This window comes from Oryctolagus cuniculus, chromosome 3, assembly GCF_051225735.1.
Source record: "Oryctolagus cuniculus isolate XC-2025 breed Fujian yellow rabbit chromosome 3, ASM5122573v1, whole genome shotgun sequence".
NCBI classification, from domain to species: Eukaryota; Metazoa; Chordata; class Mammalia; order Lagomorpha; family Leporidae; genus Oryctolagus; species Oryctolagus cuniculus.
In genome coordinates this window covers 166045435-166069799 of record NC_142869.1, presented here as the reverse complement: position 1 = coordinate 166069799, position 24365 = coordinate 166045435, and the positions used below count along the sequence as shown (strand labels likewise).

Here is a 24365-nt window from a genome sequence, read left to right as displayed (position 1 = left end):
TTTGCCTTTCAAATACATAAATAAATGTTTAATAAAATTGTATCATCATATTCTTAATGTTTATGAATGGTTGTAAAGATATTTAAAAAAATTTTAGAACAAAAACTCCATCCTTTTGGCTCAGGTTAACTTTTTTTCTGTTTGATTTTTGCTTTTGCTTTCAAGGGTTCACAATTGGCTTTCATTTTTGTTTTTAAAGATTTATTTTTTTTTAATATTTGTTTATTTATTTGAAAGGTAAAGACACAAAGGCAGAGAGAGAGAAATAGATCTTCCACCCACTGGTTTACTCCCCAAATAGCTTCAATGGCTGGATCTGGGCCGATCCGAAGCCAAGAGCCAGGTGCTTCTTCCTGGTCTCCCATGCGGGTGCAGGGCTCAAGCACTTGGGCCATCCTCCACTGCACTCCCGGGCCACAGCAGAGAGCTGGCCTGGAAGAGGGGGAACCAGGACAGAATCCAGTGCCCTAACCGGGACTAGAACCCAGTGTGCTGGCGCCACAGGCGGAGGATTAGCCTATTGAGCCGCGGCGCAGCCCTGAAGAATTAACTTTTTAAAACGTCTATTTGCTTCCATCTATTCTAAAGGCAGAGATTATCCTTTCGCTGGTTCACTCCCCAAAAGCCCAAAACAGCCAGGGCTGAGGCAGGCCAAAGCCAGGAGCCAGGAGCTCCATGAGCACTCCCCCATGGGGGGCAGCAATCCAAGCACTCGAGCTACCATCCGCTGCCTCCGAGGCTGCATTAGCAGAAAGCTGGATCAGAAGCAGAGTAGCCAAGACTCCAATCAGCAATCCAAACTGGGACACAGGCATCACAGGCGATGGCTTAATTCACCGCACAGCAACATCTATCGCTGGGGAAGAATTAACTTTAAATACTTCATAAACCATATGTTTAGTAGACGATCTCTAAAGCTCTAAAAATTCTACAATTCTCAATGGAACTAGAACTCCCCCAAGACTTAGAATATCTACTACAATGATTCTAGCTGGCTTGTTGCAAGTTTACTTTTAATCATAAAAACGAAAACAAAAACAATGGTTCAGCATTATAGCACAGCCAGTTAAACCACCGCCTACTACAACAGCATCCCATATGAGCACCAATTCAAGTCCCGGCTGCTCCACTTCCTATCCAGCTCCTTGCTAATGTGCCTAGGAATGCAGCAGAAGAGGGACCAAGTGCTTGGGTCCCTGTACCCACAGGGGAGACCCAGAAGGAGTTCCAGGCTCCTGGGTTGGGCCTGGCCCAGCCCCAGCCATTGTAGCCATTTGGAGAGTGAACCAGCAGATGAAAGATTTCTGTCTGTCTCAGTGTCCCTCTTCCACCTTTCCTCCCCTCAGTAACTCTGCCTTTCAAATAAATAAATTTTTGAAAAAATAAAAAGGCAATTACTAGGCTTAGCTCAGTAGAACCAGTATATTATCTGGGGGCCAGGAGAGGAAGGATTAGTTTCCATTGATACTAAAAAGAATTATTGGCTCTGTTCTCAGAAATACGGACATATACTCACAATTTTTTACATATATAATAATCTCTTGAAGACTGTCTACAGACTCATAAATTGATGGACCCAGGTCAAAAATGAGATTTTTTTTTTTTTTTTTTTTGGACAGGCAGAATGGACAGTGGGAGAGAGAGACAGAGAGAAAGGTCTTCCTTTACCGTTGTTTCACCCTCCAATGGCTGCCGCGGCCAGTGCACCGCGCAGGAGCCAGGTACTTATCCTGGTCTCCCATGGGGTGCAGGGCCCAAGCACCTGGGCCATCCGCCACTGCACTCCCGGGCCACAGCAGAGAGCTGGCCTGGAAGAGGGGCAACTGGGACAGAATCTGGCGCCTCGACTGGGACTAGAACCCGGTGTGCCGGCGCCGCAAGGCGGAGGATTAGCCTAGTGAGTGGAGGCACCGGCTCCAGAATTTCGAGTCACAATGTTACAACTGTTTTCAAAGCACCAGCTCAATGGAAGGAGGAGTAGATTTGTTCTATATTTTTAAAATTTTTTTTTCTTTTTAAAGATTTTACTTATTTCAGAGGTAGAGTCAGAGGGAGAGGTGGAGACAGACAGAAAGGTCTTCCAACTGTTGGTCCACTCTCCAGATGGCTACAACGGCTGGAGTTGGACCAGGAGCCAGGAGCTTCTTCCAGGTCTCCCACGCGGGTGCAGGGACCCACGCACTTGGGTCATCTTCCACTGCTTTTCCAGGCCACAGCAGGGAACTGGATCAGAAGAGGAGCAGCTGGGACATGAACTGGTGCCCAAGTGGAATGCCAGCACCGCAGGCAGAAGCTTAGCCCACTCTGCCACAGCACCGTCCCAATTTGTTCTATATGCTTCTAGAAGATACAACTAGGAGAAAAGTCTAGAAGCTGCGGCAGAATGTCAGGATACCCTTTGTAACAATTAGTGCCTACAAAGACCTGGCAGCTCTGTCCATGAAGTAATGGGCAGCCCTTGCTCCAAGTAAGTTCCTCTCAGAGGCTGAAATAAGTACACTAGTCTAAGATAAAAGTTAAAAATCTATCAGCCATTTGGAGAGTGAGCCAGAGGATGAAGACTTCTCTCTCTGTCTCTACCTCTCTCTGTAACTCTTTCAAATAAATAAATCTTAAAAAAAAAAAAAAAGATTCAAAAGAGAGGCCTGCTACATTAGATAGATGACAGGCAAGATGACTTCTAAGGTCTTTTTAATCTTAACATTTCATGGTTCTAAGAAGCCTTAGGAAAGATGAAAGATGAAGAAGATAAAAGTCCACTTTAAAGCCTTTTTTTTTTTTTTTTTTTTGCGGTTTGTAAGCTGTTTTCTGTATTTGTAAGATTAAGGAAAAGGTCTGCCTGCGTTGGTACTCAGCATGTATCTGTGTAAACGTGCCGCCTTGAAATACAATCTGTAGTCAGCAAAGCTTGTTTGTAATTCAGTACTCATCTCCTTCATTTTTATCTCCAGTAAAACTTCTTTAAGAAAAAAAATAGTACAAGTTACAACCTGCAGTACTGGACTATAACCCAGTTCCTTTCCTAGTAACTAAATATTTGAGTATTAATTATACTGAAAAAACTTTATAGCAATAGCCTACTTAAGAGCCAGAATATATACTTGGTCTTTTCTTGTTTCTAGATTCCTTGCACCTAATTTGAGCATCCAGAAAATTAGTCTTCTCCCAAAAACATCTTTGAAAAAGATTATATGCTGGCCAGCGCCACGGCCTGCGGTGCCGGCACCCTGGGTTCTAGTCTGGGTTGGGGCGCCGGATTCTGTACCAGTTGCTCCTCTTCCAGTCCAGCTCTCTGCTGTGGCCCGGGAAGGCAGTGGAGGTTGGCCCAAGTGCTTGGACCCTGCACCCGCATGGAAGACCAGGAGGAAGCACCTGGCTCCTGGCTTTGGATGGGTGCAACATGCCGGCCATAGCAGCCATCTGGGGGGTGAACCAAGGGAAGGAAGACCTTTCTCTCTGTCTCTCTCTCTCCCACTAACTCTGCCTGTCAAAAAAAAAAAAAAAAAAAAAAAGAAAGAAAGAAAAAGATTATATGCTAGGTTAGGTGTAGATGTAAGAGACTAAATATAAAAAGATTCCCAATATATTTTTGTTAAATTAGTATACTCTGAAAATGTGTTCTGAACCAAAACTGTGCAGCCAGCCTCTCTGAAGGACCCAGCGTGTGCAGCTCCTCCCGGTCAGGGAGCCCTCCCTACTCTGCAAGTGAAACTAAGGACCTGAGCACAAATATGCAATCTCCAACACATAAATGGCTGGACTCAGGCCGTTTATAGCTTCACTATTCAGTCTGTTCCTTGATTAAAACTAGAAAAGTAATTGATTATGAAGTGAAGACATGGGGCCAGCACTGTGGCCTAGCAGGTAAAGCCGCCTCCTGCAGTGCTGGCATCCCATATGGGTGCTGGTTCTAGACCTGGCTGCTCCACTTCCAATCCAGCTCTCTGCCATGGCCTGGGATAGCAGCAGAAGATGGCCCAAGTCCTTGGGCCCCTGCACTCATGTGGGAGACCCAGAAGAAGCTCCTGGCTCCTGGCTTCAGATCAGTCTGGCTCTAGCCACTGCAGCCATTTGGGGAGTGGACCAGTGGACGGAAGACCTCTCTCTCGCTCTGCCTCTGCTTCTCTGTAACTCTGCCTTTCAAATAAATAAACAATCAAATAAATAAACAATCTTAAAAAAAAAAAAAAAGACACAACTGTTCTCATGATCACACTGTCCCTTCTCTCATGTCGCTGTTTTCTGTTGGCAAACGCAAGGCCTCCCAAGAAAATACCGGGACTTGACCAAACCAAAGGCAGTAAAAGCCTGGACTGGACTGTCTGCCAAAAAGAAACAGGACACCAGATAACCAATCTTTAATACCTGACATTGTAAAACTGTTTATAAAAGTACATTTAAAACCAGTTATTCTGAATAATTGACAAGAGTCCTGTTGTACAAAAAGCAGAGAAATAGCTTAAAAGCAAAACTAAAAAAGTCAGCTATGAATACTGCCAAAGAAGAACATTTCCTTTTTTTATGTTTTTTTTATTTTAATTTGTAATTAGTTTTTCAGACTAGGACACATAATTTCTAATAAGGCATCTACATGAAGCAGATTTACCAAAATACAAATTTCAAAAAATAACATTTCACAAGAACTTCTGCATTAAAGTATTTTTCTTTAAATGCACAGGCAAGTTTTAGGCTTTAAAAAATTATTTATCTCCCTGAATGGTTTTCAATGTTTTGTTTTGCATGTGTGCGTGTATTTAAACCTAAATATGTTTTATTTATTTCTTAACGATTAAGTTCGGAATGCACACTGGCAAATTTATATTCCTGTATCAGACTTGTGTGATGTGTATTTTAAGGAATTTGTTTTATGTGACACCAAGATATTTGTGGTTAACATTTGATCAATTACACATCTGACTCAAATTAATTGAGTTGGCAGCTTGTTGCTGAAACCATATGGCAGGAGCTACTGTGGGTAAAAAAGAGAAATAGCTCAAAGACAAAGTATCGTTCTACTCCACGGATTATTTATGACCTCGTTTTCTTGCTAGTCATTGTACTTCTCGTTTCACTCTTCTGTCCTACAAACAAACCGATGGTGGCATCTCGATGGAGCTGGGAGCAGATCCACTGAGCTCCCTTGACTACAGAGGGGAGTGGCCCGAGACCCAGCCGGAATCTAAATGCAGCAGAAAGCCACGGAAGGATTTTGCTATACTTTAGGAAGATTAATCTCGTTTCAGTATACAAGATGGATTAGGAGACGAAGATTACGAGTGGCAGGGAAACTTTATTAGCATAGACCAGCTGAAGGCAGCCAAATAATGGTAGGAACGGAAAGAGCTGGGAAGGACACGAGGGCACAGACCACAGTGGGTCAAGCTGCGGCTGGGTCCAAATCCCGCCTTTGGTCCCTTAATAACCACACGTCCTTGGACAAAGTCTTACCCATGGGCTTCAGCTTATAGCTATAAGAAAGGGAACAGCAGTACCTACCCACTGGGCTATAAGTACACGTTCATAGAAGTATCTACTTTTTTTTTTTTAAAGATTTATTTATTTATTTGAAAGTCAGTTACACAGAGAGGAGAGGCAGAGAGAGAGAGAGAGAGAGAGAGGCTTTCCATCCGATGGTTCACTCCCCAACTGGGCTGCAATGGCTGGAGCTGCGCCGATCTGAAGCCAGGAGCCAGGAGCATCTTCTGGGTCTCCCATGTGGGTGCAAGGACCCAAGGACTTGGGCCATCTTCTACTGCTTTCCCAGGCCATAGCAGAGAGCTGGATAGGAAGTGGAGCAGTTGGGACTCAAACCGGCACCCATATGGGATGCAGGTGCTTCAGGCCAGGGCATTAACCCACTGCGCCACAGTGCCGGCCCAAGTATCTACTTCAACGTACAATTACTATGTGCTAATTTTTTTTTTTAAAGATTTACTTATTTATTTATTTGAAAGGCAGAACGACAGAGATAGGGAGAGATCTTTTATCCACTGGTTCACTCTCCAAATGGCTGCAACAGCCAGGTTTGGGCCAAGATGAAGTCAGAAGCCAGAAATTCCATCTGAGTCTCCCATGTGGTTGGCAGGAGCCCAAGTACTTATATCATTTTCCTCTGCCTTCCCAGGCACATTAAAATGAAGCTGGGGGCCGGCACTGTGGTGTAGTGGGTAAAGTTGCCACCTGCAGTCTCGGCTGCTCCATTTCCGATCCAGCTCCCTGCTGTGACCTGGGAAAGCAATAGAAGATGGCCCACATCTTCTACTGGGTCCCTGCACCCACGTGGGAGACCCGGAAGAAGCTCCAGGCTCCTGGCTTCAGATCGGCCCAGCTCTGACTGTTGCAGCCATCTGAGGAGTGAACCAGCAGATGGAAGATCTCTCTCTCTTTCTCTCTGCCTTTCAAATAAATAAATAAATTTATTTTTAAAAAATGAAGCTGGATCAGAAGTGGAGCAGCCAGGACTCGAACTGGCGCTATGACAGGGGATGCGGGCATCGAAAGCAGTGCCAGTGGCTTAACTTCCTACACCACAACACTGGTCCCATTTTAGAAACTAATAATGTTGCCTAACTAATATCATTATGGGGATAAAACATAACAACTTAAAAGACTACCTGGATGGGAAAGTTGGGTAAAACAAAGGAATAAATTTTATATGTCTGAGTTGCTAAGTTCCATAACTCAAAGAAAACTTTAAAGACACAGATATTAAAGACCAAGTTGGCAATATTTATCACTACACATTGCAGAAATTTTTTTCTAGCAGCAGAAACTATATATCCACCAACCAGGCGGCTGGTACAGCACAGTACTTTTTTTTTTTTTTTTTTTTTTTAAGATTTATTTTATTTCAAAGTCAGAGTTACACAGAGAGGAGAGGCAGAGAGAGAATGAAGTCTTCCATCCACTGGTTCACTCCCCAGATGGCCGCAACAGCCAGAGCTGTGCTGATCCGAAGCCAGGAGCCAGGAGCCTCTTCCCAGCCTCCCAAGTGGGTGCAGGGGCCCGAGGACTTGGGCCATCTTCTACTGCTTTCCCAAGCCATAGCAGAGAGCTAGATTGGAAGTGGAGCAGTCAGGTCTCGAACTGGCGCCCATATGGGATGCCAGCGCTTCAGGCCAGGGCGTTAACCCGCTGAGCCACAGTGCCGGCCCCGAGCACAGTACTTTTATAAAACAACTCTTTCAGCCACGAAGAATGAGATCAATCTAAGATGTGCTATCACAGAACAATCCTCCAAATACATTTCTAAGTTTACAAAAAGACAGATGCAGAAAAAATGCTTTGTGATTTTGTTTAAAAATTTAGGTGGGGGATGAAAGACCTGTGTGTGTGTGTGTAACTCTTTCAAATAAATAATAAATAAATCTTTTAAAAAATTTCGATGGGGTGGCCATTTGCCTAGAAGTTGACGCTGGTAAGGACCCCCACACCCCGTACTGGAGCGCCTGGATTGGATCCTCGGCTCTGGCTCTCATTTCCGGCTTCCTGTAATATGGGCCCTGGGAAGCAGGGGAGATGGCTGAAGGGGCTGTGTTGCTGCCACCCACACGGGAGACCTGGGCTGAATTCAGGCTCCCAGCTTCTGCCCTCCCCACACAGATGCTGCAGGCAGTTGGAGAGTCAATCAGTGGATAGGAGGTCATTCTTTTTCTCTCTGCCTCTCAAATGAAAAATAAAACACTTTGTTAAGATACCAGATATAAGTATCTGTGTGTTATACAAATTCTATTTCTGGCAAGATGCATTAGACTCTGGCCCGGGAGTGCAGTGGAGGATGGCCCAAGTCCCTGGGCTCTGCACCTGCAAGGGAGACCAGGGGAAGCACCTGGCTCCTTGCTGTGGATCAGCGCGGTGCGCTGGCCGCAGCGGCCATTGGGGGGTAAACCAACGGAAAAGGAAGACCTTCCTCTCTGTCTCCCTCTCACTGTCCGCTCGGCCTGTCAAAAAAAAAATAATAATTTAAAAAAAGATGCATTAGAAGCTCCAACAGAAGCAGAGTATCTGCAGAGGGACTGGAAAGGAGAGGGCTCAGGCAGAGGGAGACCTCCTCCCCTTGTACACTCTACAATTTGATCATGCTTACGTAATGCTTCTGTTTCAAAAATTAACTAAAAAAAAAAATCCCGGAGGGAAAGCAGGATGAACTCAATGAAAAGAAATCATATTTACATATTTAACAACCTTGACATGTTCTACAAGCCTGCCCAGTTTAGATAATGGTAGAAATCTAAAGATACTAAGGAGAGCTTAGAAAAATGCTTGAGACAAATCAACAAAGTGAGCCTTCCGGCCTTGTCTAAGTGAGGTTGGAGTTTGTGAACTCAAGAGGCTTCCATAGCCTTGACAGCTCATGACAAGGGCCTCGGATAATTACTGGCGTCATAAATAAGAGTGTCACTTGTTAAAACAACAGGAGTCACTGTACATTTACTTCCCATGTAGGATCTCTGTCCTTAATGTGTTGTACTGTGTGAATTAACAGTAAAACTAGCACTCAAACAGTACTTTATACTTTATGTGTCTGTGTGGGTGTAATCTGTTGAAATCTTTACTTAGTATATACTGAGTTGATCCTCTGTATATAATTAAAAATGAATCTTAATGAAGAATGAGATGGGAGAGGGAGTAGAAGATGGGATGGTTTGTGGGTGGGAGGGTGGTTATAGGGGAAAAAATGCTATAATCCAAAAGCTGTACTTTCGAAATTTATATTTATTAAATAAAAGTTTTCTTTTAAAAAAAGGCTATTAAAAATGGTAAACTCTAAGTTACAATGTCAGTGGTAACCTGGTTCTCTCACATTAGAAACAGTTAACAGTCCCTAAGGCAGCTCACAAAAGCCTACGATAGTGTCCTGAGGGCAGTAGAGTTCACCACTTTAGAACCTTATCTTACTGACACTCTCCCTTCCTTCTGACACACTGGGACAACAAGCAGTCCCAGCTTCCTCCTGTCTTAAAGCTCTACCTTGCCTGCTTTTCCTTTCCTCTCACTTTCAAGAGCTAGCTACAGTCATGGGGACGGTGTGGTGGGTCAAGTCCCCGTTGCTCCACTTCCAATCCAGCTCCCTGCCAATAGGCCTGGGAAAGCAGTGGACATGTCCCAGGTGCGTGGGTCCCTGCCATCCAAATAAGAAACCCTTGCTTCAGCCTGGCCCAGCCCCAGGAGGTGCAGAAACCTGGGGAGGGAGCCAGCGGATTGAAGATCTCTTTCTCTCTCTGTCTCTTCCTCTCTGTCATGGTGTCTTTCAAATAAATAAAGTATGCCTTTACTTAAATAAATTTAGGTAACGTAGAATAACCTAAATTCAACTCTTGCAAGAACAGCTATGGACATTGACCATTAGTGACTCATTCAATAAACATTTACTAAAAGCCCACTATGAGCCAGGCAGTATTCTAGACTCCACAGAAAATACAAGGACACGGTGCTATTTATGCCTTTAAGAAGCCCAGGGCTAGTAAGCAGACAATACTGCAATTCTGGGTAAGCAGAGTAAACCTCTGACACACCAAAGGTGGCAGCCCAAGGAACAGGAAGAATGGCATGGGCCGTAAGGCTCAGCAGAGCGTGCCTGACCCCTAAGTGACATTCGTTAGTTGTGTAAACTGTCAGCGAGTTGTGTAGCTTCTCCAAGTCTTCTCTCAAAGAGGATGGAGAAGTGACTTACCTCTCAGGGTGACAGGGACTGTGTAAATTAATGCTTGGCAGATCCCTTCAAAGGGAGCCAGACACACAAAGCTAACTCCCCAGTAAGTGCAAGCTAGCTCATTAGAACAGCGAACACAAAGAGCCCCGCAGAGATAAGTACACTTGAGTGGGCCTCAGGAGACAAGGAAGAAGAAATGGGAAACACAAATCAGGAGACAGCGTGCATTACAGGAGATGGTCATGTTTCTTTTAAATTGCTCTTTCCCAAAGTACCTTGTTCCAGGAAGAACTTAAAGGCAACTAACTACAAATATTCCTACATACCTGAAACACGAGTATAAAATCAAGACACTGAAGAGGTACAAAGAGAAAAAGGGAACAAGGTCATGGGGAAAAACTGACAAGACTCTGTGACCAACTGGGTAAGGAGTGAGCACGAGGGAGGAATCCAGTGTGATCCCCAGGTTCCTGGCCTGCCTCACTAAACTAAGCAGCCAGTGTGGTATCAGGCAGGATTAGGAGCCTAAGGAAGATGAGGTTTGGTAGAAAAACTAATCAAATTATTTTCTGGGCATATTGAATTTAAGGTACCTATCAGGGGGCCGGCGTTGTGGCATAGCAGGTTAATGCCTTGGCCTTGACGATACCTGGCTGCTCCACTTCCGATCCAGCTCTCTGCTATGGCCTGGGAAAGCAGTAGAAGATGGCCCAAGTCCTTGGGCCCCTGCACCCACATGGGAGACCTAGAAGAAGCTCCTGGCTCCTGGCTTCAGATCGGTACAGCTCCAGCCGTTGCGGCCAATTGGGGAGTGAACTAGCGGATGGAAGATATCTCTCTCTCTCTCTCTGCCTCTCCTCAACTCTGACTTTCAAATAAATAAATCTTTAAAAAAATAAAATAAAAGGTACCTATCAGCCACTCGGTGGCAATCTCCAGTAGCTACTAGCAAACCAGGCAGGAAAAGGGGTCGAGGTTGGAGACAGATTTGGGTATTACTAGGATAGTAATGGCATTAACAGGAAATACAAGAAGGGAAAACAAACATAAAAGATATACTCTTGGGTTCCAATATAAAGGAGCAGGTGAAATAAAATAAGAAAGTTCAAGAGACAAAAGGACAACCAGGAGCTCTTCAGCAACAGGGACTCTGTCCAGTTATTATGGATCCCCAGAGTCTAGCACAAGAAGAGATAGTTACAATAAAATATAGAACTCTAGAGAAATCGGATAGGATGAGGACTAAGAGAAATCTACTGGATTTAACAAGCAGGAAAGTATTACCTTAGCGAGAGTACTCAAATAGAACAAGAGAGAGTGAGACCATAACAGAATGAAAGGAAGAGAAAATTTAAGTAACAAGTGTTTATTCTTTATCAAAGTTTGGCTGTGAAGAAAAGGAATAAGCTGGAACCCACTCCCCAGAAGCTGAGGAGAAAAAGAGTCCACCAATAAAATACTGAGAACATAAACAAGTCTTGTGAGTTAAACCTTTATATAGAACAGTTTTTTTTTTTCTTTTTTGACAGGCAGAGTGGACAGTGAGAGAGAGAGAGAGAGAAATGTATTCCTTTGCCGTTGGTTCACCCTCCAATCGCCGCTGTGGCCAGCGCGCTGCAGCCGGCGCACCGCGCTGATCCGAAGCCAGGAGCCAGGTGCTTCTCCTGGTCTCCCATGGGGTGCAGGGCCCAAGCACTTGGGCCATCCTCCACTGCACTCCCTGGCCACAGCAGAGAGCTGGCCTGGAAGAGGGGCAACTGGGACAGAATCTGGCGCCCTGACCGGGACTAGAACCCGGTGTGCTAGTGCCGAAGGCAGAGGATTAGCCTATTGAGCCACGGCGCCGGCCTATGTAGAACAGTTTTAAGGGACTCTCCAGGGGCTGGCACTGCGGCGAAGTGCATAAAGCCGCCGCCACCAGCAATGCCTGCACCCCATATGGGCGCCGGTTCAAGTCCTGGCTGCTCCATTTCTGATCCAGCTCTCTGGTATTGCCTGGAAAAGCAGTGGAAGATGGCCCAAGAGCTTGGGCCCCTGCACCCACGTGGGAGGCCCAGAAGTTCCTGGCTCCTGGATTTGGATCAGCCCAGCTCCAGCCGTTGTGGCCATTTGGCAAGTGAACCAGTGGATGGAAGGCCTCTCTCTCTCTCTCTGCCTCTGCTTCTCTGTAACTCTGCCTTTCAAATACATAAATAAGTCTTTTTTAAAGCGAGAGAATCTCCAGTTTCTACTGTGATAAGCAATTTATATAGTATTAAATAAAACAGAATTCATAATTCACTCAGAACTAAAAGGATAGTAAAATATTGATATAACTGCCTTTAAGTGGAATTACGATAGATGATTTTCCCCTTGTTTCAATATTCCCATATAACCCAATTTTAATAAGGAGCTTGTATTCCTTTTATGGTGGTAGTAACAGGGAGTAGAAAGCAAGCTATACCAAAATAAATAATACCCACATGCAGAAAAGACTTAAAGAGATTTCAATTCAAGCGAGTAAATAAAAGGAGCTGGCACACTGGTATAGCAGGTTAAGCTGCCCCTGTGACGGTGGCATTCCAAACAGGTGCAGGTTCAAACCCTAGCTGCTCCACTTCCAGCTCCCTGCTAATGTGCTTGGGAAATTAGCAGAAAATGATCCGAATACTTGGCCCTTGCACCCACATGGGAAATCCAGATGGTGTTCGGGGGTCCTGGCTGCAGCCTGGTCTAGCACAGGCCATTGCAGCCATTTTGGGGGAGTGAACCAGCAAACAGAAGATCTCTCTTACTCTTTCTGTCTCTCTCCTCTCTCTCCCTCTTTCCCCCTCTCTTCTTGTAACTCTGCATTTCAAATAAATAAATAAAATTCAAATAAATTCAAATAAATAAATAAAAAAGATAAACAAATAAAACACTCATATAAATATGCAGAGAAAACAGAAGGAAAGAATGGGGAAAAAAAAAAAACAAAGCCAACACAGAAATTAAATCTTCACAAGAAAACAGATACACTGGGGCTGGCGCTGTGGCACAGTGGATGAAGCCACCACCTGCGGCGCCACCATCCCATATGAGCACCGGTTCAAGTCCTGGCTGCTCCTCTTCCAATCCAGCTCTTTGCTGCGGCCTGGGAAAGCAGTAGAAGATGGGCCAAGTGCTTGGGCCCCAGCATGCATATGGGAGACCCAGAAGAAGCTCCTGGCTCCTGGCTTCCGATCAGCCCAGCTTCGGCCATTACAGAAGGTACAGACACTACTGAAAGCATAGTAAGAAACATGAACGAAAGGATTGAGAAACACAAATAAGATAGAAATGAACTCTGAAAAACCCCAAAATACTCTTGAAAGACATTAAAGAAAAGACATTAAAGAAAAATCACATATTCATGGACTGATATACTTAACATTATCAATACAGCAACATGGACCGGGCATCTGGCCAGTGAGGATGCCTGCACCCCAAACTGAAGTGTCTCACTGTGATTCCTGGCTCCAGCTTCCTGCCAATGCAGACCCTGGAAGGTAGTTCAAGTAACTGGGTTCCTGCCTTCCATGTAGAAGACTTGGATTGAGTTTCTGTCTGTCTCTTGGCTCCATGTTGCGGGCATCTGGGGTGTGAACCAGTGGATGAGAGATCTCTGACCCTTTCCGTTTGTTTCTCAAATTTAAAAACAACAAGAGAACACCACTCCCCAGACTGATCTAGAGATTCAAGGCAATCCCTATAAAAATACCCACTGGCTTATTTGTATAAACTGGCAAGTCGATTCTCTCTCTCTCTTTTTTTTTTTTTTTTTTTTTGGACAGGCAGAGTTAGACAGAGAGAGACAGACAGAGAAAGGTTTTCCTTTTCCGTTGGTTCACTCCCCAAATGGCTACTACGGCTGGCGCTGCACCAATCCGAAGCCAGGAGCCAGGTGCTTCCTCCTGGTCTCCCATGCGGGTGCAGGGCCCAAGCACTTGGGCCATCCTCCACTGCCTTCCCGGGGGTGCCAGCACCGCAGGCAGAGGATTAGCCTAGTGCATAAAGCTACCACCACCAGCAATGCCTGCACCCCATATGGGTGCCGGTTCAAGTCCTGGCTGCTCCATTTCTGATCCAGCTCTCTGGTATTGCCGGCCAACAGGTTGATTCTCAAAACTGTATAGAATCGTGAGGGACCCAGAAAAGCCAAAACAATACTAAGCAAAAATGAAGTAGAAGGACTCACTTCTTAATTTCAAAATTTAACTACAAAGACACAATAATTAAGGCAATGTGGCATTGGCACATGAGCAAACATGTTCTGGAACAGAACCAACAGTCTAGAAATAAACCCATGCTTGCATTATCAACTCATTTTTGACATAGGTGCCAAGATGATCCAATGGGGAAAGAACAGTCTTTTCAACAAACAGTGCTGGGACAACTGGGTAGGTAGCTGAGATAACCCTTACACCTGACACCAGACACAAAAGCTAACTCAAGACGGATGGCAGGCATAAATGTAAGAGCAAAACTATAAAACTCTTAGAGAAAAACAGGTTATGTCTTCATGGCCTTAATTCAACAAAAGATTCTTACATATGACTCCAAAAGCATGATCCACAAAATGAAAAAATGGGTAATTAGACTTCATTAAAATTTAAAATTTTGTGCTTCCAAGGACGCAGGTAAGAAAGTGAAAAGATAACCACAGTATGGAAGAAAATACATACAAATCATGTTTGACAAGGGGTTTGCATCAAGACTATATAAAGAATTCTTAAAATGGCCGGCTCCATGGCTCAATAGGCTAATCCTCCGCCTTGCGGCACCAGCACACCAGGTTCTAGTCCCGGTCGGGGCGCCGGATTCTGTCCCAGTTGCCCCTCTTCCAGGCCAGCTCTCTGCTGTGGCCAGGGAGTGCAGTGGAGGATGGCCCAAGTGCTTGGGCCCTGCACCCCATGGGAGACCAGGAGAAGCACCTGGCTCCTGGCTTCGGATCAGCGCGGTGCGCTGGCCGCCCGGCCATTGGAGGGTGAACCAACAGTAAAGGAAGCCCTTTCTCTCTGTCTCTCTCTCTCACTGTCCACTCTGTCAAAAAAATAAATAAATAAAAAATAAAAATAAAAAAAGAATTCTTAAAATAATAAAAAGACAAGTAACCCAATAAAAATTGGGCAAAGGCCCTAGATATCTCTCCAAAGAAGAGATGACCAACACATAAAGTAAATGGCCACCTAACACATAAAAAGATGCTTGACATCATTAGTCATCAGAGAAGTACAAATCAAAAACCTCAATGGGATGCTACTTCACACTCATTAAGATGGTTGGAACAAAATTTGAGAAACAGGTATTGGCGAGGCTATGGAAAGACTGGTACCCTCAACAGTGCTGGTGGGAAGACAAAATTCTTGCTACTTTGTAAACAATTTGGAAGTTCCTCAAACGATTAAACATAACACAGAGTTATCATAGAACAATGCTATTCCTAAGTATATTCCTAAGAGAATGGAAACCTGTTCAAAGAAACTTGAACAAGAATGTCTATAGCAGCAGAATTCACAATGGCCAGAAAGTCTAGACAACCAAATGTGCACCAACAGATGAATGAACAAACAGAATGTGGTGGACCCAGTACAGCAGTACACAATTCAAATAAAACAGAATAAGTACTGATAGCTGCTTCAACATGGGTAAACCTGGACAATCTTAGGAAACATCAAAGAAGCCAGGCACAAAAGACCACAAACTACATGACTCATTCATATGAGCAAGTTCATAATTGGGAAAGCTATAGAGACAGAGATTAGTGGCTGCTTAGGGCTAGGGTGAGGAGGTGGGGCAAGGGAGAAGGAGGATGACAGGATGACAACTAAAGGACACAGAAGTTTCTTTCTGAAGTGATGAAATGTTCCAGAATTAACAACAGTGATGGCTGTGCATATCCGTGAGTTAAAAACCGTGAACTGTACACTTTAAATGGTCAACTGTACAGTGTATGAATTATATCTCAATAATGCTGTTAAAAAACATATACAGGGAAATTTTAGGGAAAAATTAAGTCTGATTATTCTGTATTAAAATAAATCAACAATAGAATGGCAAAATACTTTCACAGTAAATACACTGAGATGTTTACAACCTAAAGGGAACAACTGAAACTGTACTCAGAAAAAAATCTTGCAATTTAAACACATGGAAAAAAATTGAATATCCAATATAAAAATGCAGAAAAATAGGGACTGGCGCTGTGGCGCAGTATGTTAATCCTCTGCCTGCAGGGTACTGGCATTCCATATGGGCGCTGGTTTGAGTCCTGGCTGCTCCTCTTCCAATCCAGCTCTCTGCTATGGACTGGGAAAGCAGTGGAAGATGACCCAAGTCCTTGGGCCCCTGCACCCCCGTGGGAGACCTGGAAGAAGCTCCTGGCCTCTGGCTTTAGATCTGTCCAGCTCCAGCCATTGTGGCCATTTGCAGAGTGAACCAGCAGATGGAAGACCTCTCTCTCTCTCTCTCCCTCTCATTGTTTGTAACTCTACCTCTTAAATAAATAAATAAATAAATAAATCTTTTTAAAAATGTAAAAAAAAAAAACCATAAAATAAAGCTATGGGAAGTTAAGGAAAGGATTTAAAACAATGGAAGAAAGTTAAGATGAGAGAAAAGAGTAAAACTTAAGATCTAAGAGTTAGTTCTAAACAAGAACACAGGGACTCCTAAATGAGTAATAACAGACACAGGAAACCCCTTCAGAATCCTAACAGGTATCTGCTCCAGCGGCCCTCGGCTACAGCTGGAGGATGCACCTTGGTGGCTTCCGGTGCTGGCTCCACTGCAGGTATAAAGACGCAAAGTAAAGAATCCAGGAAGAACGGCCATACAAGCAATCAAAGATAAGATTTCGTATGAAAGCAACCAGCTTGGTGCTGAAGGAAAACCAACCAGCAGATGCAGCAGCTGAGCAAGCTAGATGCAAAGCCGAAACACAGCTCCCTGCAGTCAGCGTGAACAAAGTGGAGATGACCACACACGATGCTTACGGCTGACAAGGAAGCTGTCCATCCAGTAAATAAAGTATGTGCTAAGTTGCAAAGCAAACAAATAAAAGTGTAAAAGAATACCTTGCTCAACTGCACACAAATAATTCTGAAAATCTGAATGAAGTGAATGACTTTTGATCTCCCCGAAAGATATAAATCGTAAGCAGCCATACTATCATAGAAGTAGGCATAATTATCCAGGAGCTAGTCTCTTCCCCAAATTATTTCACGGAAAATACAGGCAAACCTTTATCTGCAACGCCATTTAATCAAAGGGAAGGAAAAACGCATAGAGAAAGAAATAAGTATTTAAAATAATTGTTATGAAAGTAAAATAATCCCACAAAAATAACACAGAAGAAACTAAAAATCAATTTAGTTTATGTGAGTGACGAAAATCTCTAAGTTAAGCAAACAAAACCCAGCAGCACGTTTATAACAGCAATACCCCATGACAAAGCGGGCTGATCAGGAATGCAAGCAGGGCTCAGTAACGTACCACTATCAGCACGACTACAGCTGTAGGTCAAGGGAGACAATCACTTACTCACCCCCACAGACGCTGGAGAGGCACTGGCAAAATTCACTTCCATTTATTAAAGCACTGTTTTACAATGGTAACAGCCAAATACTTTAACGGGATAAAAGGCACACACTTCCATCTAAAGCCCGATCAAATCTTAAGAAAGCACTGTAAGCATACTACCCAAGTCAGGAATAACAGAGGGATCCACCATTAGCTTACTGTTTAATATTTTTTAACATACTAGCCAAATCAGTTTTACAAAACAGAGATAAAAATTGGAAAGGAGAAGATAAAATTATGATTATTTGGTAAAACATGACTAACTGCAACTGCTTTTCCCTAGGGAAAAAAAACACTCATTCTTACAGACAATATTAGAATTCTAAGGGTGGCTAGATACAAAACTAATATTCAGAAATCAATGGCATTCCCATATTCAAGCAACCAGATAAAAGACAGAATAGAAACAGAAACCCCATCTCAACACCAACAAAAGAGGCGAAATACCAAGGAATAAAGATGAAATCTGAAACGTCTATATGAAACTAAACTTACATATGTTATTGAGGGACACAAAAGAAAATTTGAACAACAAGACATGGATATATGCCGTGTCCTTGAACCTCAGAAAAATATCAATCATCTCTAAGTCAACCTATAAGTATAACACAGTACCAATAAAAATATCAACAGGATGGAAGAGGGGGCTTGATTAGTTCATTCTAAGTTTTATGGAAAAAAAAAACAGGAGAAACACAGGAAGAGAATGAGGGAGGACAATACACCAAGAATGGGCTCTTTAGGCATAAATAGGCAAACTGATCAACCAGATAAAGTCCAATAACAAATCCAAGTTATACGTAAGAACTAAGTACAACTGTGGACCAACTTGTATAGAAAAACTGACCACTTAATACTGTGGTGGCTGAACTGCTACCTGGGGAGGAATAAACTTGGGTTCTTGGACTCCTACCTCTATACTTAACTCAGCATATATTGTGAGAAGTACATCTAACACAAAGATAAAATTATAAAAGTATTGGGAAAACACAACATTCACTTCAATTTTAATTAGAAACAATATCAAAATAGAGAAAGCCTCTCTTATGACACAAAACCCAGAATCTGAAGAAGATTGATAAATTTAATGACAAAATATTTTTCCATTTCTGCTGAGAAAATATACCAGGTCAAAAGACATATGGAAAATATCTGCAACATATGCCACAGACTAAAAATGAATTTCCTTAAAAGAGGGTCCCCATAAACAATATGAAACATCCCACAAGAAAAATGGACAAAAATATAAAGATATATAAACAAAGGAAACAAATATGGCTCATACCAATTAAAAAGATACATAAGAAAAATATTCTCACTAAATTGACAATCTTGAAAAGCTTAATAACCCACGATGTTACCAAAGGAACACGGAAGTCGCCAGCACACCGACGTCCACAGTAGAACACCAACTGGCACAACCTCCACAGAGGGCAACCTGACGGTATCTATCAGATGCAAGCAGTAAACAGCCTTCCACCCAGCCATTCCATCCTCAAGGCAGATTCACTCTTATGTGCAACAGTGCGACGTGTACAGGGGTACTGATTATATCACTATTTGTGTCAGCAAGACTGTAGACATTTTATTAAGTTTGTATGTATGTATTTGCCAGGCAGAGAGGGAAAGACAGCTCCCATCCACTAGTTTACTTCCCAAATGCTGGGGCTGGGCCCAGAGGCAGGAACACAGCTCACGTGTTCCCATGTGGGTAGCAGAGCCCTAGACTTGAGCCATCACCTGTCACCTGCTGCCCCACCAGGGTCTACATTAGCAGGAAGCTGGGGTCAGGACAAACCCCAGCCTCTGACTGCAAACTTTCAACACCTATGCAAACAAAGGAATGCTACCATGCCCCCGCCCTCCCCCCTCCACACAGATCCACTGAGCCCCTTCCCGGAACATACACAAGAAATTTATCATGGGTTGCTTCTAGGGAAACAGTCACTTAGCTGGAGTCAAAGGTAGGAGGAAAGTTTTCTGCACTCTTTTGTACCACTTAGATTTCTACACATATTGCTTGTTTTAGATCGTAAGACTTCAGCATTATTTTTAACCAGCTTTACCAGTTGTTGGGTTTTTCCTCCTTGTTGCCAGTATCCCAGTCTCAATGTTAGCAACCACATTTAACTGTTTTCCCGCAACTACCTTGCGTTTAGTGAAACCGACTCCAGTTAAGTCATGACACTACTTGACTTCATGTACTCCTGACTGCCTGGCTCCTAAGGTCTCTCTGCATATTTAGCCTATAAAAAACACTGCTGCCTATCACGGATATTACGAGTCGGGAAAACTCCAGGCCCAAGAGGTTGTTAATGTTTAGGTTATGCAGCAAACACATAATTACGACAAAGGCAAGCAGCTGCTCACAGAAACCTCACTTGTGAGTCTAGAACTGGACTCTACCCATAGGGGACTGCACCACACCAATCCAATGTCACGGAAGTAATGCCAACGTACCTAGAATGTAAACATGTTAAGTGTACAGTGTACGTATTTGTGTGAATATACATGTATACTTTATACACAGCTCAAGAAAACCGAACCGTGCCTATCAAGGAATCCCCTACAGACGCTAAGCAGAGAACCACACTAGGGGCCTGGACAGGGAGAAATGACCAGGTCAGAGAAGTTAGGGGACTCTTCCCTGGAAAAGAGCGTGGCTGAGAGAGGGCCAAGGTCAGAGAAGCTAAACGTGAGAGCGGAATGAGGAGAAGGCGGATTCTGGGATGATGGAACAGCCAGCAGCAGGAGCATGCCACACCAAGGAGGTGGAGCCCAATCACGGAGCAGGAAAACCTAACACAGGATTAACTGAGGGGCTGCGGACGGGCCAGACCACCTGGTGCCTTCCAGGCGATGCTAAGGATTTTCGCCTTATCCTAAGAGCAACAACAACAAAAAAGCCTATGCAAGGTGATATGCAGGAAGGAGTACAGCTTTGTGCTCGTCAAAGATTGGCGTCTGCACGGGTTGGAAGGCTCGGAAAAGCTCTGCAGATGATCTAAGGGACGGTGACGGCAGCACAGACTGGGGTGACGGCAGAAGTGAAACACATAGGACCTGGTGGCTGATTACGCTTGAAGTGCGAGCGAGAGGTCGACCTTGACAAGGATGCCCAAGTTGCAGGTCTGCATCGCTGGGCGGGTGAAGAGGCTGTCACTGAAGAGAGCACTCTGGGGAAACAGGGCTGGGTGCCGGGGAGAAATGAAGGAAAAGGGGCCCTGGGCGCTCGGAATCTGGAATTCGTGGTAGAGAGGGAAGTAGACTAGGAAGTGGGGTCAGAGGTCGAAGGAGAACGCTAGCTAGGGTACATCTTTAAAATCAAGGCTGGCCCTCCAGAGTCAGCCATAAACAGACCTGGCGTTCCCATTCCTCCCTGGCACTGAAAATCGTTTTCAACCTCTCAAAATAGAAGGGGGAGGATTTTCAAATACAATGCCTGGGAGAATGAACAATTCATACGAACGGATTTCAGGGTAGCTATTGCGCTAACACGTTTCCCCATTTTGAGGGTGCACAAAAGACCAAGATACCCACACGGGGGGGAAGAGGAATGAAGTGACAATCGAGTGCAAGAGGCAGAAAGAAGGGGCTGCTGACCCCACTTGAAGAATTTCCACAGTTCAGGCGGATTTTGGACAGATGGCTGTCGCTGGCCTTGTGTGCTAAGGGAATGCAGAAATAGCACCACACCTAAGCCCCCGGTCAGAAAGCACGGCTTCCACTGCCATCCGGTGGTGGGAGTGAGGAAGTGCACCAACCGGGTCCTGACAGCCTGAGAATGCCTCCATGGCGCTCGTGGTGTAATAATTAATCCATGACCAAAGACCTAAAGACTGCAGGAGGAGAGGGCGAGGTGGCAACAGTGCCGGCCGACAGATCTGTCTTCTAAGCTGCCGGTACACAAAAATCCAAGTTCCTGTTACGAATTTCAGATAATAAAAAAGATTTCTCCTTTTTTCCTCTTAATGTTAAAGATCACATAGTTAGCAATTCTAGGCTGTCCGGTCTAATACTATCATCTAAAACCCAACTCTGTTAATCTCACATTTGACTACCTCCAAATGCCTCCATTTAATTTCCATGGCACAGACAAACGCGTTCCTCACATCAATAGCCTTATCACAAACGCAGGCAACATTCCCTTTGTTGTCTTCGGATAAATAACCTCTGACTACTTAAAAAATACAAGGCACAGTACGAAACACAATCCCAGCCCGCCATGGTCTCAAAACTCATCAGCTACACAAAGAGACGGCTGACAGAATCGCCTTCAACGTCATTCACAGAAAAACATGGTGAATGATGAACCCATCAACCCTGACAGTTCTCCTCCTGGTAAAACCAAGCTCACCAATGTTAGGTGCCGTTCTGTGCACTGTGGAACGCCCTGCCTTCCCCTGCTATCCTGAATCCTCGCTCACCCATGTCCTCTTTGCAACTGTCTGCACACACGTCCAGTCTCGATTTGCTTTTTAAGGCATCCGAACTGCGGGATACAGCACCGCAGACCAAAATGTAAAATAACTGCATTGGGTTGGGCACCTTTCCCCAGTTCTCAACCAGTTGTTTCTATAGTGTAGACACCAGGATTTTTTTTTTTTTCCTACTAAGTATGGACTTGATCTTCGTTTTGCCCCCTCGAAATCTGGACGCTACGATCCACTCTGTCTCTGGACATTTCACGATACTGATGATCCCAGCCGACCTCCCTGCGCCCGGGGGTCCCCTCTCCCGCAACCATCAACGCCCCGCACCCCTTTCTTCCTCTCACGCTCGGGGTGGCTTCTGCCACGCCGTTTCCTGGGGGGCCCCTGCGCTGAGCGCCCTTTCGGGAATAACTTCCCACAGCCGGGCGCCGAAGGGGACAGCGACCGGGAGCCGGGGAAGCCGGGCGCCTGGGCACGTCAGCCGGACGGCGGCCTCTTCTCCCCCTGAAAACACAACTCCCGGCTCAGCGCCTTCCACGGGACACGGACACCGCGTCCCGGGTGGGCTGACCTCACCCTCGCGCCCTCGGCTACGCGCGGGGCCTGCCTTTCCTTCTCCCCCGGGAAAGACAGGCAGGAAAAAACAAGGCAGCATCCCCTCCCCCGCGCGCCCCAGGCTGGCACGACCCGGCCCCCACGACTCACCTGGCAGGTGCGGCCGCCCGGAGAGTTGCACGAAGCGGTTGAGCTGGCCAGTCCCCCGACCCCCGCTGCCCCCGCTGCCCCCGCCGACCCCGCTACCTCCGCCGCCACCGCCGGCCGCGCCTCCTCCCCTCCGGCGGTTCCTGTCCCAGCCCTGGGCGGCCGACATGACCCGCTAATGACGGCCGCAGCCCGGTCCCGGCAGACCCTGACCCGGCGGCACCAGCGGAGCCTCCTTCCTGGGCTCCTCTAGAGACCCGGGAGACAGGAGAAGGGGGGAGAGCCCGGTCTCACCGGCGACCAATGACTGAAGAGCTTGCTGACAGAAAGCCAATGGTCAGTCGTCTTCTTGGTAGGTGGAGGGAGGCGGGGAGAGACGTGGTAACCATAGCTATGGCTAAAAAAAAAAGTGGGGGGGAGAGACAGGCAGAAGCAGCTACTCGCTGCTCGCATCGACCGCGCTGAGCGCGCCCGCGTTCCCGCGAGTTCAGGCAGGCCAGTCGAAGGCCGAGTGAGTGAGGCCACGCCTGCGGCAGAGCGAGCGGCCAGGCGCCAGGTTTGTCCTAAACGTTGCGGTCAGCAGCAGGGTCTGCCTGTCGTACATATGTGAGGGACCACACAGTCTAACGTCGGTTTTGCACACTGAGATCGGGTTTCCGGACGGTTGTCACACGACGGGGCTCGCCCGCGGCGTTGGGGGGCGGAGCCGAAGCTGTGGGGTGAGAAGCGCGAATTCCTGGGTTTTATGGGTTTTATTTGTTTTGTGTTTCGGTCGAGGTCCCAGGGTGAGCCGTCCAGGGGCTAGCAGGCAGTTTGAAGCCTGGTTAACACAGACATGGGATAAATGCTATCTTAAAAACACAAAAGAAACCCCCAGTGAGAAACCGTCTCTGGCTCCTTTCGCGAGGGAGCAGGGTGCCCAGGTCGGTCACAGGTAACTGATGGCTGGGTGACTGGGTTTGTGCACTCACGGCCCTGACCGGCTTACAATCGCAGCATCCGGGGACGCGTAAAATAAATCACAGGACAGGCACGCAAGAGCAAGGTCAAAGACAAGGTGGACGTGCAGAGGAGGAATTCCTACCGCTCAGAAATTAAACAGCAAATTTGGCTTTGAGCTTCACGGGGGAGGGAGTTCTACAGAGTGGGAAGAGAGAGGGAGATCTTCCATGCACTGGTTCACTCCACCAAATGGTCTCAGCAACCAGTGTCTGGGCCAGGGAGAAGCCAGGAACCTGGAACTCCATCCGCGTCTCCCACGTGACTGGCAGGTGCCCAAGTATTTGGGCCATCTTCCACTGCTTTCCCGGGTCCATTAGCAAGGAGCTGAATCACAGGAGAGCAGCCAGGGGCTGACGCCTGCAATGCTGGCATCCCATATGGCCGCTGGTTCAAGTCCTGGTTCCTCCACTTCCGATCCAGCTCTCTGCTGTGGTCTGGGAAAGCAATGAAAATGGCCCAGGTCTTTGGTCCCCTGCACCCTCCTGGGAGACCCAGAGGAAGCTCCTGGCTCCTGGCTTCGGATTGGCTCAGCTCCAGCCATTTGGCAGCCATTTCAGGATGAAAGACCTCCCTCTCTCTCTGTATCTCTACCTATCTCTGTGACTCCATCTTTAAAATAAATACAATAAATCTTAAAAAAGAAGAAGCAGGGCCGACGCTGCGGCTCACTAGGCTAATCTTCTGCCTTGCGGCGCTGGCACACCGGGTTCTAGTCCCGGTCAGGGCACCGGATTCTGTCCCGGTTGCTCCTCTTCTGGTCCGGCTCTCTGCTGTGGCCCGGGAAGGCAGTGGAGGATGGGGATGGCCCAAGTGCTTGGGCCCTGCACCCCATGGGAGACCAGGAGAAGCACCTGGCTCCTGCCTTCGGTTCAGCTCGGTGCGCCGGCCACAGCGCGCTGGCCGCAGCGGCCATTGGAAGGTGAACCAATGGTAAAGGAAGACCTTTCTCTCTGTCTCTCACTGTCCACTCTGCCTGTCAAAAGAAAAAAAGAATGAAG

General features: G+C 45.9%; 2 protein-coding genes across 3 annotated transcripts in view; one reads left to right on the top strand and one right to left on the bottom strand.

Moving 5' to 3' along the window:
- Positions 1 to 22644, bottom strand: part of KLHDC10 (kelch domain containing 10) — a 64135-nt gene extending 41491 nt beyond the window's left edge. The window contains exon 1 of one of the 2 annotated variants that reach the window (XM_002712009.6): positions 22369 to 22644. In XM_002712009.6, coding sequence (XP_002712055.1) covers positions 22369 to 22534 — 166 coding nt within the window. In that variant the 5' untranslated portion in view covers positions 22535 to 22644. The remainder of the gene's footprint in view (positions 1 to 22368) is intronic. The other variant, XM_008258199.5, reaches the window with a different exon arrangement.
- A 228-nt stretch (positions 22645 to 22872) lies between these two features.
- ZC3HC1 (zinc finger C3HC-type containing 1) overlaps positions 22873 to 24365 on the top strand; it is a 47970-nt gene continuing 46477 nt past the window's right edge. The window contains exon 1 of the mRNA XM_002712014.6: positions 22873 to 22921. The gene's annotated coding sequence lies outside the window, so the exon portion shown is untranslated. The remainder of the gene's footprint in view (positions 22922 to 24365) is intronic.